The sequence below is a fragment of the Rana temporaria genome, chromosome 4 (genome assembly GCF_905171775.1).
Source record: "Rana temporaria chromosome 4, aRanTem1.1, whole genome shotgun sequence".
NCBI classification, from domain to species: Eukaryota; Metazoa; Chordata; class Amphibia; order Anura; family Ranidae; genus Rana; species Rana temporaria.
Genome location: NC_053492.1, coordinates 429,770,276 through 429,785,546, shown reverse-complemented (window position 1 = coordinate 429,785,546; position 15,271 = coordinate 429,770,276). Strand labels below are relative to the sequence as shown.

The following is a 15,271-nucleotide window of genomic DNA, read 5'->3' as shown; positions in this document are numbered from 1 at the left end:
CGAGTGTACTGCGCTCGGTATATGCCGGCGCAGTATTCAAACTCGGTGCGGGAAAGCGGGTATCGGCGTATATCGCGCACCCACGATTTTGCCATACGGTATATATATATATATATATATATATATATATATATATATATATATATATTTCAAGATCAGATGTAAAGCGACAGCTTAAAAACATTATAAATCTAAACACATCAAATTAAATAATACAATAAATATAGTTTCCCTTTAAAGTGTAAAAAAAATGGTAATTTTTCATTGATGTGTACATGGCGATGACAGAATCAATGTAATACAACTGATTCAGTCTGTTGCACAAGCGCACGATCTTGCTTTACATGTGACAGATTTCCTCCGACGGTTGTATATCAGTGTCTTCTCCCAGTGCCTCATCTGGAGCTCAGCTACTGTAACCACATGCTTCAGCTTTACAGTAGATCAGCGCTCGAGACAGCGTAATTATTTTAATTGCCAGTGGGAGAGAGCAATGGCCGTAATCTGAAAAGGATAACAACTGTGTTTAATAAGTCGATTTAACTGTAAATATTTGCAAATCCACTCTCGATGACTACCGCGTTTCGGAGACCAGGTTGCAAGCAGCGCTGTGCGAGGAGCCACTGGCAGAGGACCAAAGACCAGGGGCTCCGTAAACACAAAGGGCCATAAAAATAAATCTTTGTAACACTTGTTTACCAGCCGCGATTTGAAAAGAAAGATGTTACTTTGTACGCTGTTAATTCCTTACGGATCACGGACAATTATCTAAAGCATCATCCATTTTCGAGGTTGTGATATTGTTTTGTTTTTTCTCCAACTTTTTTATTTTTTTTTGTTCCTCAAGGAAACGGAGAGACTTAACTTTTACCAGCTTGTGCTAATTTTGCAGGGTTTGTTGCCAACAATGTGTTTGCCAAAAGGCTTATGTTTCTATAAAGCTTTGCAATACAAAGGATTACATCACGCTGATGTCACACAAAATTCTGAAGTCGCTCTTGTAATATTTTTTTTTCTTTTAAATTGTAGGATGTGTACTTCCATTGACCAAAGGGTCACTAAAGGATTTTTTTTTTTTTTAGCTAAATAGCTTCCTTTACCTTACTGCAGTCCTGGTTTCGTGTCCTCATTGTTAGTTTTTGCTCTAATCCTTCTCTGTTCTGAACACTTCCTGGTTGTCTGTTTCCTGATGAAAAAAGTCATGGGAGCTTTCTCTCTGTGGTCACTAATCAAGGAGGTGTGATTACTGTGTGTCTGAAACCCCTCAGCACCAATCAGTTTCGTTTTACAAACCATCACTGCCCTGTATTGGCTCTGTGTCTCTGTACATCACAGAGCAGGAAACAGCATGCAAAAACGAAACTGAAACTGTAGGTACATTATATGATTGATTTTATCTATTTTTAATCATTTTTAAAACCAATCAGTTAACTATTATGTCTCTATACCCTGTAAACAGTCATTTCAGCAAAACATTTTTTTCCTTTACAACTCCTTTAAGCTCAACTCCAACCGTTTTTTTTTTTTTAGCTCGGAATAGAGTGGGAAAAATAATATACAGTTTTTTTCAGGTTGTGACCCTATTGGGGAGATTCTCCCTCACTTCCTGTCCTTGTGACACCTATGCAAGAAACAAAAGGTGCACAGTCATGGGCAGCATGGAGAGAAATATAAACATTATTCTGGCACTTTTCCTCTATACTGAAAATGAGTGCCAGTTGGGGAGATTTCTAATCACTTCCTGTCCTGTCGTTTGCTGTGAATTTGCAATGTGTCCAGCCCTAGTTTTTGGTATTTGAAATATTTGGACCAACATTACCCCCCCTTCACGACCTGGCCATTTTTTTGCGATACGGCACTGCGTTACTTTAGCTGACAATTGCACGGTCGTGCGACACTTTACACAGATAAAATTGATTCCTTGGATTTGATCACCTCCGCTGTTTTGATTTTTTGCACTAAAAACAAAAAAAGATCGCCAATTAAAAAAGAAAACAATATTTTTATACTTTTACTTTTACTTTCTGCCACGTGTTTTTTTTTAATCTCGAAAAAGTATTTTCCCTATTGTGGGGTCACCAGTATAGTATTTGTAAATTGAAATCAAATTCCCTCTTAACCACTTAACCCCCGGACCATATTGCTGCCCAAAGACCAGAGCACTTTTTGCAATTCGGGACTGCGTCGCTTTAACTGACAATTGCGCGGTCGTGCGACGTGGCTCCCAAACAAAATTGGCGTCCTTTTTTCCCACAAATAGAGCTTTCTTTTGGTGGTATTTGATCACCTCTGCGGTTTTTATTTTTTGCGCTATAAACAAAAATAGAGCGACAATTTTGAAAAAAATTAATATTTTTTACTTTTTGCTGTAATAAATATCCCCCAAAAATATATAAAAAAAACTTTTTTTTCCTCAGTTTAGGCAGATACGTATTCTTCTACGTATTTTTCGTAAAAAAAAATCGCAATAAGCGTCTATTGATTGGTTTGCGCAAAAGTTATAGCGTTTACAAAATAGGGGGTATTTTTATGGCATTTTTATTAATATATTTTTTTTACTAGTAATGGCGGCAATCAGCGATTTTTTTTTGGTACTGCGACATTATGGCGGACACTTCGGACACATTTTTGGGACCATTGGCATTTTTATAGCAATTAGTGCTATAAAAATGCATTGGATTACTATAAAAATGCCACTGGCAGTGAAGGGGTTAACACTAGGGGGCGGGGAGGGGTTAAGTATGTGCCTGGGTGTGTTCTTACTGTGGGGGGGGGGTGGCCTCACTAGGGGAAACACTGATCCTCTGTTCATACATTGTATGAACAGAAGATCAGCATTTCCCCCCCCCCCCCTGATAGGACCGAGAGCTGTGTGTTTACACACACAGCTCCCGGTCCCCGCTCTGTAACAAGCAATCGCGGGTGCCCGGCGGCGATCGCGCCCGCCGGGCACACGCACGGGAGTCGGGGGCGAGCGGGCGCCCCTAGTGGCCACTCTAAGAGCCGACGTTATACGGGCTCTCGCCCAGGAGAGCCGACCTGCCGCGTAGAATGACGGTGGCTGGTCGGCTACTAGTTAAGCGTCTCATTTCCAGAGAGAATAAGTTCAGTGCTCGCAACCTTTCCTCATAACTAATATGCTCCAGTCCCTTTATTAGCTTTGTTGCCCTTCCTTGTACTCACTCAATTTCCAGTACATCCTTCCTGAGGACTGGTGCCCAGAACTGGGTGGACAGCATACTCTAGATACGGCCGGACCAGAGTCCTGTAGAGTGGGAGAATTATCGTTTTATCTCTGGAGTTAATCCCCTTTTTAATGCATGCCAATATTCTGTTTGCTTTGTTACCAGCTGCTTGGCATTACATGCCATTCCTGAGTCTATCATCGACTAGGTCCTTTCCCATCCTAGATGTTAATATAGGGTTGATTTACTAAAAGGCAAATACACTGTGCGCTTTGCAAAATGCAGTTGCTCCAGATCTTAGAAATAAGGTAAAGTTTTCACTTTGCAAAGAATAGCCATCACATGCAAGGAAAAAAAAAACAACAACATTTTTGCTTGCTCATGATTGTATGATGGAGGTCAGCAGAGCTCTCCCTCATTTACTAAGCTCTGGAGCGATTGCACTTGCAAAGTGCACAGTGTATCTGTGGCAGCACCATCATGTGAAAATAGAAACAAAAACTTTATCTCAGCACCACAAATTTAAAGCGCTATTTAAAGCGGAGTTCCACCCAAAAAATGGAACTTCCGCTTTTCGGAACCCTCCCCCCCTCCGGTGTCACATTTGGCATCTTTCAGGGGGAGGGGGGTGTAGATAAACTGTATAATACCCACTTCCAGGGAGAGACTCCCCCCTCTGGGAAACACACTGGTCCCAGGAGACAGCGGGGACCAATGGGGAAAGCGCTGCTCTACTCGCGCATGCGCAGTAGGGAACCGGGCAGTGTAGCCGCAAGGCTTCACTTCCTGATTCCCTCACCGAGGATGGGGGGCGGGGGCAGCAGAGAGGCGAGTGATTGGCTAGTCTTCTGCTGCCGACATCGGTAAGTGTCCATTTATTAAAAGTCAGCAGCTGCAGTATTTGTAGCTGTTGGCTTTTAATTCATGTTTATATTCAAGGCAAACTCACCCATCAATCCATTACTCCTTTTTTAAACTGAAAAAAACACTTTGAAAAACACCACCCCTAGCAGTTCTAGCGGTGGCCATCTTGAGTAAGGGCAGATGATTCATGTGGTATTTACTCCCTGGTTGCTATCTGCCCTTAGCATGCAGGCTGGAGGGTGGCCTAACTGAGAAAACCCCTCCTCCAGAAGAAGGATTAAAGAAAAAAATGCCCATGAAGACTACTGGAATGACATCATTTCGGCCTAGGCTAGAAACCAGAAAGCAACTGAAGACATGTAAAATAAAGTTTAAAACAAGTAATATAATATATCTTCTATTTATTTACTAATGCTAACAGCATAAAGATTAAAATAGTTAAAATTATTGTAATGTTGAGAGAGTTCAGCTCTGCTTTAATTTGTGAATCACCCGAACCTCCTTTTTAACACTTTTGAGTGTAGCCAGGCAGTGTTGCCCACCGTCAGTATTTTACTGGCAATTTTCTCCTGCCAGTAAAAGGAAAAGGTTGCCAGTAAAAAATATGGCTGTGACGTTTGGCTCGGACGAAGCCAGCCGAGACCATCTGAGTGCCTGCTACAGTTGTTTTTAGGCGACCTCTGGCGGAGGCGGGCTGAGCATGTCGTGTGATCTCATGGTGCAAGGGAGCGAAGCAGAGCTGCCAGAGCCTCGTATGTGAGTCGGGATTGAAGGCAGGCCGCGAAGCGGGACTGTCTGTGCTGTTTAGACTGGAGGGATCACCTGGCTTGGAGAGAGAATGTCACTGTGACTCAGGAGAGGACGTGTCGTGTGGGTGATCTGTGGTGCTGTCATTGTCATTGTGAGAGTCATGTGTGTCCTGTCCCTGAGCTACTTACTTACTATCTCGAAAATAATATAAGAAATATGTTTTTTGCCTTATTATCTACCTAAATCACATTACTAATTGCATATTGTACTTGTTTGTAGCCTAAATACTGAAATTTGCACGTAAAACTGTATTTATTGAACTTTTGGAAATGCCAGTAAAAACGTGGCTGTGCCAGTAAATTTTGGGTGTCGTGTCAGTAATTTTCAATCTGGTAGGTTGGCAACACAGTAGCCAGGTATAACACAGCGGCAGATATACCCAATAATTGTGAGTGATTCCACCATGATAAGTTTATTTGATGTTATCTAGCAGGTCTGATGGAAGGTCGTTGTCTTAGCAGTAGCATTAGATCCCCCAACGTTTCTACATTGGGTGCTTTTCAGTAGCTCAGTCTAATTTCTCATGGAATTGTGTCCTCAGGAGTGAGAAATTACCAAAAAAAGTAATCTGATTGAGTGCCATAGGGTCCCATGACTTCTTACTCTTCATGTTTTTTGTTAAAGTGGTGGCAGTCTGTCATAAAGCAAAATTCTTGTCTTAGAAGCATCTGTTGATGAGTGACACAAGTTATACATAAATTCCAGGATAATGGCTTCCTCCACAGTATTCATTAGAGCCTGGAGTAAAGGTGCTGTAGTCATCCATATCATGAGCTCTGCATAACACTGGCCTGTATGTGAGGGTGGCAAGAAGGAAGCCATTATTCAAAAAGAACCAGGCCGCGGCACACATGAGTCAAACCAATACGTGTGCCACCATATATTGCCCATAGACACCAAAAGGGCCAGATCCACAAAGAAGTTACGACGGCGCATCTATTGATACGCCGTGTAACTTCTAGGTTGCTCCGGCGTATCTTTGTTTTGTATCCACAAAACAAAGATACCCCTGAAGCTGGGCTAGATCCGACTGGCGTACGTCTTAGTATCACCGTTGGATCTAAGGTGCATATTTCCGCTGGCCGCTAGGTGGCGCTTCCGTCGATTTCCGCGTCGAGAACGCAAATTAGCTAGATACGCCCAATCCACAAACGTACGTCCGGCCGGCGCATTTTTTTACGTCGTTTCCGTAAGGCCTTGTTCCGGCACAAAGTTACCCCTGCTATATGAGGCGTACTCAATGTTAAGTACGGACGTCGTTCCCGCGTCAAATTTTAAAATTTTACGTTGTTTTGCGTAAGTCCGTAGGCGAATAGGCTTGCGTAGAATTACGTTCACGTCGAAAGCATTGACTTGTTGCGGGTTAATTTGGAGCATGTGCACTGGGATACCCCCACGGACGGCGCATGCGCCGTTAAAAAAAAAACGTAATTTCATCGGGTCAAGACGTATTAACATAAAACACGCCCCCATCTCATCCATTTGAATTGCGCGCCCTACGCCGACACAGTTACACTACGGCGCCGTAACTTACGGCGCAAATTCTATTAGGATATGGAAAATACGCTGAAAGTTACGGCGGCGTAGTGTATCTGAGATACGCTACGCCGGACGGAAAAATGTGCGGAGGTACGTGGATCTGGCCCCCTGTGTACAGCAAAGTATGGTGGAGGGTGGCATTATGCTGTGTGGCTAATAAAAGTAAACTTTACTAGCCTGTAACAAACATAAGTCTGGAAATGGCTGATTCCAACAAAAGCTTCCATCACGGTGTTTTGCTAATGACAGCGCCCCTCTAAAAGTCATCTGTGTTGTCATGTTGTATAGAGGTCTTTGCAAAATCAAAGTTTCCTATCAGTATTTTTACAAAATGTAATACTAACTTTTTGCAGATGCCATCCACCCAAACTATTACAATCCTTACTTCAGAATCGTTCGGTTCGACGTCTCTGCAATGGAGAAAAATATTTCCAATTTAGTGAAGGCAGAATTTAGAGTGTTTCGTTTACAAAATCCAAAGGCCGGGTATCAGAGCAACGAATAGAGCTATATCAGGTAAATGTCAGATTTGTGATTATGTTTCAATATGTTTGTAATATACGTTATCATATCTAATTTGAATATGTCGTACAGTGTTAAAGCAGAGTTGTTGTTTTTTTTATTGATCCTAGCATTAGTACTAATTAAAGGGTTGTAAAGGAATTTTTTTTTCTTCATAATAAGCATCCTTTACCTGTAGACATTCCTCTTTTCACTTCCTCGTTGTTCATTTTTGCTCAGAAGTTGCTCTATTTCTTCTCTGTTCTGTTCACTTCTGCTTGTCTGATTGTTACTCACCACTGTGAAGGGAGGCTTTACTGCGGTGGTCAGTGACGTGCTCGCCCCCTTCTGGGAACTACATCTGTGTGGCAGGACGCTATCTACGTGTTAGAGACTTCAAGGAGGTGTGAATTACTGGGCGTGCCGCAATTCATACTGGGAAATGTAGTTCTTACATGAACGAGCGCCACAAACCAGGAAGTGAATGAGAGAACAGAAACTAGAACGCCGGAGGTCATATAGATGAAGGAATTTAATAGGTATTTACTCGTTTTTTAACAAAATCATTACACTATTCTGTCTGTCTACTTTGCAGACATTAATTTTAGCCCAATTTTTTTTTCCTTTACAACTCCTTTAAATACAATGTTTAGACAAAGTTTCCTTATATATTTATTAAAAATATAAATTACTTACTGAATATATTCTCCCTCCTGTCTGGCAGTTTCCATCATTATTTCCATCATTATTGTGGGCATTGTGGTTGTACCAGTAAACTTTCTTCCCCCCCATTTTAGAGGGAAGGGTTAGCACCCCTAGCGGATTTATATTGTTGTCTGTCTATATCCCCTTTGGAAGATTATTATTTTTCGATTTGTTCTGGTGACCCCCGCTAAGAGACCATCTAAAACTTTGAGTTGCTTTTAGAACAGAAAACATAGGAGAAATCTTTCATTGTGGATGCTTTTTCTTGTAACAGATGTCTGAGGAAATTTCCGTCACTTTGGATAGATTTCCTCTTACTTCCTGTTGTGTCAGAAAAAAGACCAGCTCATACAAAACGGCATGTAGTTGCCATCATCCCGGAATTACTAAAAATATTCGAAAACCTCAAGGAATGGGATTATGTAGGCAACACACAAAGAGCTTCAAAATATATAAAAAATATATCAATTTATTACAAAAATTGATATATTTTTGTAATAAATTGATATATTTTTTATATATTTTGAAGCTCTTTGTGTGTTGCCTACATAATCCATTCCTTGAGGTTTTCGAATATTTTCACTTCCTGTTGTGTCTACAGGGCAGGAAGTAAGGAAAAAAAACTTTGCAATAGGACAAAGATGGCCATGTAAGAGGCTGCCAGAACCGCACTTGCCCTGGTGCATCCATTGCATCTGAACTAGTCCCCCTCCTGCTGCTTCCAGGGTGAATACAACTGTACTTACTGGTACATTATTTATTATTATACAAAAGAAAAGGGTCACGCCAATGGGAGGATTTGTTGGAGCTTAGCAGTGGACAATGTATCGTTGTCAGTCTACTGAAATATGAATTATACTCACACGTTATCACAGCGCAACCTTTTAATTCAATGAACAGAACTTTTTGGAATAGTGAAAACAAACATAATTTTGCTCCTGTATACGGCTTCAAAAATAATACTGATTTTTCCACTTTTTGTTAAAAACACACATCTTGAAAAGCACCTCCTACTTCCAGGAAGTTTTTAGGAATGTGTTTCTTTTTTTTTACTAAAATGAGAAATAGCAGACATTAACCATCAGGACATGGTCAGGTAACTAGTTTGACAGATGTGTGCTGAGACCGCATATACAGTTTAATCTCATTTTAAACATCTTGTTTATTTAAACTTTAAGGGCCAATCCACCCAAGGAATGGTATTTTACTTATGGATAGAGCCTGGTGGACTGAGTCAGCCACTGCCTTCTTATATGTATTGGATACTTCAACAGTGAGATCTCCTTGCTCCTACCATTCCTTCCAGAGGGGATAGTAGGAGCCCCCCATAATGGGAACAGTGGGTGTGCAGATCCAGAACGCAGAATAAAGATGTCACCAATAGAACCTCTGAGAGACTACAGGTGGTTCTAACTCTTTATCATCTATCAAAAGCAGACACATCGGTTTTGGTGGACTGACATTTAAATATGTAGAACATGCCGCAAGTTATGTACAGCTGGCACCTAGTGGAACTCTTTAATATAGAGAACACACCACAGGTTGTACATGACTAGGGTAAAACCAATGTCAACCTCCCCCAAATTCTGTGATAACAGCTGCGACCCTATAGTCTGATTTACCAAATATTCAAGAATAATTAGACTGACACCATTTGAAGTGAAATGGGCCTTAGCAGCCATTTATTAAGACCAAAATATGAGAAACATTTCTTTAAAACAGAAACATAATAATAATCCCTGTAAATCATTAAAGCAAGGTCTTTGAAGGCACTAAAGATCCAAACTTGTTTTGTATCTGCATACCGCATAAAGGCCCCTGACTGCAACACACCGTCTCAGGGATCATCCCAACTCTCACATCTCTGCAGGTACCTCCATGTCCACAACTCCCAGTTAACCTACCGTTAACTGGACTTTTACAAAGGACACTCATACCATAGATGGGTCCCCACGAAGCAATAACACTTCATTTAAAAGGCCTCCAAAGTTCCCAACCCCCAGGCTACTACAACCACTGATGCACATAAATTCTAAATTTTCAGGCGAGAGGGAGGGAAGCTTCTTCTTCGTTGGTTGGATTCCAACTGCTTGATCCTACTTAGACCACACCAAAGCCTCTTCTAGACCTTCAAAACTCACCAATCCTGGTACTCAACCTACCATCTACTGATGAGCTATTAACCCTATATGTGCTTGTTTCCCTAGCCATGTCGACCCTTCGCTTATTTTTATTGGTTTCTTTTTGGTACTTCAGGCCTATCTGTTGGCACCTACACACAATATACAGAACACGCCTCAGGTCACGTACAGTTGACACCAACAGAATACATTAATATATAGAACATGCCACAGGTTATGTACAGTTGGCACCTAGCGGAACACTTTACTATATAGAACACACCACAGGTCACGTACAGCCTGCAGCAAGACAAATACAGCCCCTTTCACATTGGGGCGGTGGGTGCATCAGCGGTAAAGCGCCGCTATTTTTAGCGGCTCTTTACCGTCAATTTCACTGCACTTTTCGGCTACTAGCGGGCGCTTTTACCCCCCGATAGCAGCCGCGAAAGGGTTAAAACCACTGCAAAGCGCCTCTGCAGAGGCGCTTTGCCGGCGGTATAGCCACGGTGCCCATTAATTTCAATGGGCAGGAGCGGTGGAGGAGCGCTATACACACCGCTCCAAAGATGCTGCTAGCAGGACTTTTTTTACCATCCTGCTAGCGCACCGCTCCAGTGTGCTTAGAGCGCTCCTGTGGTGCTCTATATATCATGCAACTGCTCTTTCATCACCTCTCAGTGTCTGCTGTAAATAATTTCTGACATTTTAGAATGCAGGTATGTGATCATGAGAGGTGAATCCCATCAACTGTGCTTTAATTATTGCCCAGAAAGTTACTCAATATATCTTGTAACCAGTATTACAAATAAAGGTATGAATTTTTGTATTCAAATTCCCTGTTACACTAAGAGAGCCTGACTCCAATGACTGAATGTTATGTATTCAGAGAAATCCTCGTACAACGCCAATTTCCTTGATAACATTCCAGTAAAAGCCGCGTTTGGTAGAAATTTCAAAACTGAGCCCTTGACCCCATGTGACCCAACAGAGATCTTTTTTTCTGAATCGGCACTGTATGCTAAAAGGATTCTGTAGTCTTTTAAGTGTCTTCTAACATAACATGTAGGCAACTTTATTTTACATGCAAAGATTCAAAGTCACCAGTGCTTCAAAAAGATGTGTTTCACATGTTTATTGTGAGGATAGCATCACATAAGGCATAAGAAACAAATGTTTCAGGGGCCCAGCTGCATGCTCAGATAAGGGTCTGGTATGGATCCCATGCTGTTTTTCTTGATTTTTGTGGGTGGTTCCCTCCCTAAAATCCATATAAGATCTGTTCTGGTCCTTCATATACCATAAGAACCTACTATAGATGAAGGGAATATCTGGCCATTTGCTTACAAAAAGAAACAAAGCAGCTAGAGCTTTCATTTACCCACAATTTAAACTGGATTTTTTTTTTTTTTAGATTGTATTAAATTGTACAGATGAGTCCCTTCACAGGTAGAGTCACGGTATCCCACAAGCATGTTACTTAAAGGGTGACTCCACTTTCGTGGCAAAAAAAAGAAATAATAATATAGCACATACAATTGCGACAGAAGTCATGTTGTAATTGAATGTTAGTAAAAAATACCTTTTCTTTTCAATCTGCAGCCGCTATAATTTTCTGTAAAATGCAATATGGCTACCTGGAGGTGTTCTGTACACAGAATATTTACAGGGTTCCCCCCAGAAACATAATTTCCTGCTTGTCTTATTTGCTCACTGATTTTCCCAGAAGTCTGCACTAAAATACAAGTAAGATTTCAGGCATCCCCTGCAACAAATTTCACTTTTGATGAGATACTCCCAATAAGAAAAGGATGTAGACCCTTCAATTTTCCTCATTAGAGGCTTACAGGTGCAGCAGCTGGTTGATAATTATGAAACCACTCCCATTAGTTTCACTTAGCACAGAGAAACAAACAGGGATTACTTTAGAATAACAAAATATAGGTATATGCAACAAAGGTGGTTAAAATCCTTGTAATGTACATAGCTCACCCAGAGGGGAATGTTTTTTCTCAACAAAAGTAGAGTTACTCTTTAAAGCAGGGGTCTCAAACTGGCGACCCTCCAGCAAGTCCCATCATGCCTCAGCCTTTGCAAGTCATACTTTGCAAGTCAGCCTTGCAATGCCTCATAAGACTTGTAGTTTCACAATAGCTGGATGGCCGCCAGTTTGAGACCCCTGATTTAAAGGAACTTTGCATTTTTAATGCTGCTATGAAAGCATTATTAAAATTGCTGCTTCCTTCCAAACTGAATTATTATTAAAAAAAAAAAATATTCTTTGGCACATGTCCCGCAGGGCAGTGCCCAGTCCCAAGCCATTCGTTTGACAATCTCTTGCCTATTAACCTAGAAATTGTCCATCAGTGTCTTTTAACATACAATTACAATTAATTGCAAATGGGTTTGAATTCGACACTCGAACTTTAGCAATGTTCGCATAACCCTGCCCTGGGTACAAAGATTTACGTAGTTGTGTTATCTCTGAGCCAAGAGTTAGAGGGAATAAAAACTTTGAAGTGTTACTCCTACACAATACTTAGCACGTATGGATTATAAAAAATATTTATCCAATGCTAGATCTACTTTAAAGTCAACCTGTTCTCAACCTCTGCACAATAAAGTATTACATAATTGAAGAAAACCCTCAATCACCTCTGTAGCTCTATGATTTTTGGAGAAATTATTCTTCAACAGTGGTACTGAATTCTCTGCTATTTTCTCTGGAAAGCAGAATCTTGGCAGTCCAACCTTCTAATGTAAACGTAGGTATTTCTAAGCTGTTGAAAACCAATTTCCAAGTCTTATGCCGCGTACACATGGTCGTTTTTCAGCATGAAAAAATACAACGTTTTTTAAAACGTCATTTAAAATGATCGTGTGTGGGCTTCACATAGTTTTTCGGCTTCTGAAAAACGACAAAAAAATTATTTGAATATGCTTCATTTTTTCATGTCGTTTTTCAAAATGTCATTTTTTGTGTTGTACAAAATGATCGAGTGTGGGCAAAAACGCACGTATGCCCTGAAGCAAGTTATGAGACGGGAGCGCTCGTTCTGGTAAAACTACCGTTCATAATGGAGTAAGCACATTCATCACGCTGTAACAGACAAAAAAGCGCGAATCGTCTTTTACTAACAAGGAATCAGCTAAAAGCAGCCCAAAGGCGAATAGAACTTCCCCTTTAGAGTGCCGTCGTACGTGTTGTACGTCACCGCACTTTGTTCATCATTTTTCAAAAACGATGGTGTGTGGGCAACGTCGTTTCTAACGATGAAGTTAGAAAAACTTTGTTTTTTGGACATGCTGAAAAATTACATTTTTTTTAATGCCGAAAAACGACCGTGTGTACGCGGCGTTAGGCCTCATGTACATGACGTTTTGCCATTTTTCCTCACGCCTTTCCTCCTGGCAACAGTATTTTAGCACAAAAAAAGTTTGATGCTTGAAAACACGTTTACCGTGTTTAGCTGCATTGAGGCGCTAAATACACCTATCGTTAATATGTCTACACGCGTCAAAAAAAATTCTGTCAAAATGCAGCTGCATCTGCCTGTTTTTTTGTTTCTGCCTCTAAAACTCCTCTAAACACCTATGTGTGTATGGACACATGCTAACATGCAGGGGCATTTAGTAGCAGAAAAAAAGTCAGAAAAAAAAAACAGCAACGTTAGAAATGCCCAGTGTGCATGAGGCCTTATTGTGGTTTTTGAGGCTCTTTGAGAATGAACAACTTCACTGTACATGCAGGCAGGGAGGCCAGTGATAACTTGTATTAAAGCTCTTTTACTGCTTAAGAGCATGCACATTATTTATTGTCTATAGTCAAGGCACAGGTATGCTTTAAGATCTCTGCAAGAATATGAACTGTTGCTACCATGTTTTTAAAGATATTTGTAGATGTACTGTATTTGCAATAGCCCTAAACACAGAACAGAGCAAAATAGAAAAAATAAAAAAATGCACACTGTCCACTTATTGGTTAAATCAGCTTCTAGGGGAGGTAATGTATAGAGGAAGAGGTGTTAATGAAGTGCGTCAGTGAGACCACTTGGCTGAATGGCTTCCTTTGGCAATGGAGGTGGCTTGGATAATAAGCCCAGACATTCCCCCAGTTTGTTTGATGTTTCTTTCACCCAAAGATAGCCTAAAACTAAACTCAACAGAGGCCAGACGACTTTTCATTTTATTGAACTAGTTTTTGTTTATTAAGGTTGTGTACTTGTTAGGTAAGTTTAGGACTTTATTTTGCATTTTGACATGACATTTTAAAGGGTTGTTAAGCCCTGACGAAGGAAGACTTCTAAAGTCTCTGAAATGTGATGGATGCGTAATAAACTGTTTCTTGACTGACTATAAGAATAGTGTGGTGCTCTTTTTCCCATTACTCCTGAACGTAGTCCTGCAGGGCCCAATCATGGCCCCTGTATTCTGCCTACTGGAAAACATCTTACGCCCAAAGATCCAGAGCTCAGTTGCTCGTCTGTCTTTTGATCAGAGTCCTGCAGAGACCACCAGCTTTAAGTACCAGACATAGATGCTCCATGGTGTGCAGGGGAATTTCAGTGGCACTGCTCTGTGCTTGGTCATGTGATTGGTCAAGTGCAGGAAATGTATGGTGTCTTGTGACTGTCCTTGTCATCAGGAGTCTCCCCGTAAGCCATGGAAGTTTTCTGTGATTGCTGTCTCTTATCGGAACAGGCTCTTACTGAAGATTAAAAAGAGAGCTAAAGAGTATAGTTTACAATACATATATATTGTAATGGTTACTTTAAATGTTTTTATCTAGTTTTTCACATTTTTACATGCTCTTAAAACAGGGGTGTCCAATCTGTGGCCTAAGACGGCTTTGAATGCGACCCAACACAAAAGCGTAAACTAAATTAAAAATGTTTTTGAATTGTTTGTAAAAATGAGTTTGCACTTAGCAAAAAGATGCGGCCAAAGAAACATTTGACAGGGGCTCTTTATTGGAGTTTTCTAAGCTTTCTCTTCCCATAGAAAAATATCTCATTCTTCACATTCACGCCTTAGGCCTCGTACACAGAACCATTTTCCTCTATAGAATCCATCAAGAAACTTGGTGGCAGAGCTTTTTTGCCGAGGAAAACGGTCGTGTGTATGCTTTTCATCAAGAAAACTGTCGAGGAACTCGACGAGGAAAAAAGAGAACAAGTTCTCTTTTTCCTCGACGGGAGTCTCAATTTCCTCGTTGTGTTCCTCGTCGGGCTGGTTTTCGACGAGAAACATGATCGTGTTAATGCTAAGAAACCTGCGCATGCTCAGAATAAAGTATGAGACAGGAGCGCACCTTCGGTAAAAGTAGCGTTTGTAATGGAGATAGCACATTTGTCACGCTGTAACAGACTGAAAAGTGCAAATCGTCTATTACCAAACTTTTACGTAACACGCAGTAACATGAGATTAGCAAAAGCAGCCCAAAGGGTTGTGCCAGTGGAATTGAACTTCCCCTGCCATTGTATGTGTTCTACATCACGTTTGAGAATGAGGAGATTTGGTCTTGACAGTGTGTACGCAAAGAAAGCT

The 15,271-nt window shown here is 40.9% G+C and overlaps 1 protein-coding gene across 1 annotated transcript in view; it reads left to right on the top strand.

Moving 5' to 3' along the window:
• The window catches only part of TGFB2 (transforming growth factor beta 2), a 203,808-nt gene that overhangs the window by 173,247 nt on the left and 15,290 nt on the right, over positions 1 to 15,271 (top strand). The window contains 2 exon segments of the mRNA XM_040351436.1: positions 6,752 to 6,877; positions 6,880 to 6,914. Coding sequence (XP_040207370.1) covers positions 6,752 to 6,877; positions 6,880 to 6,914 — 161 coding nt within the window.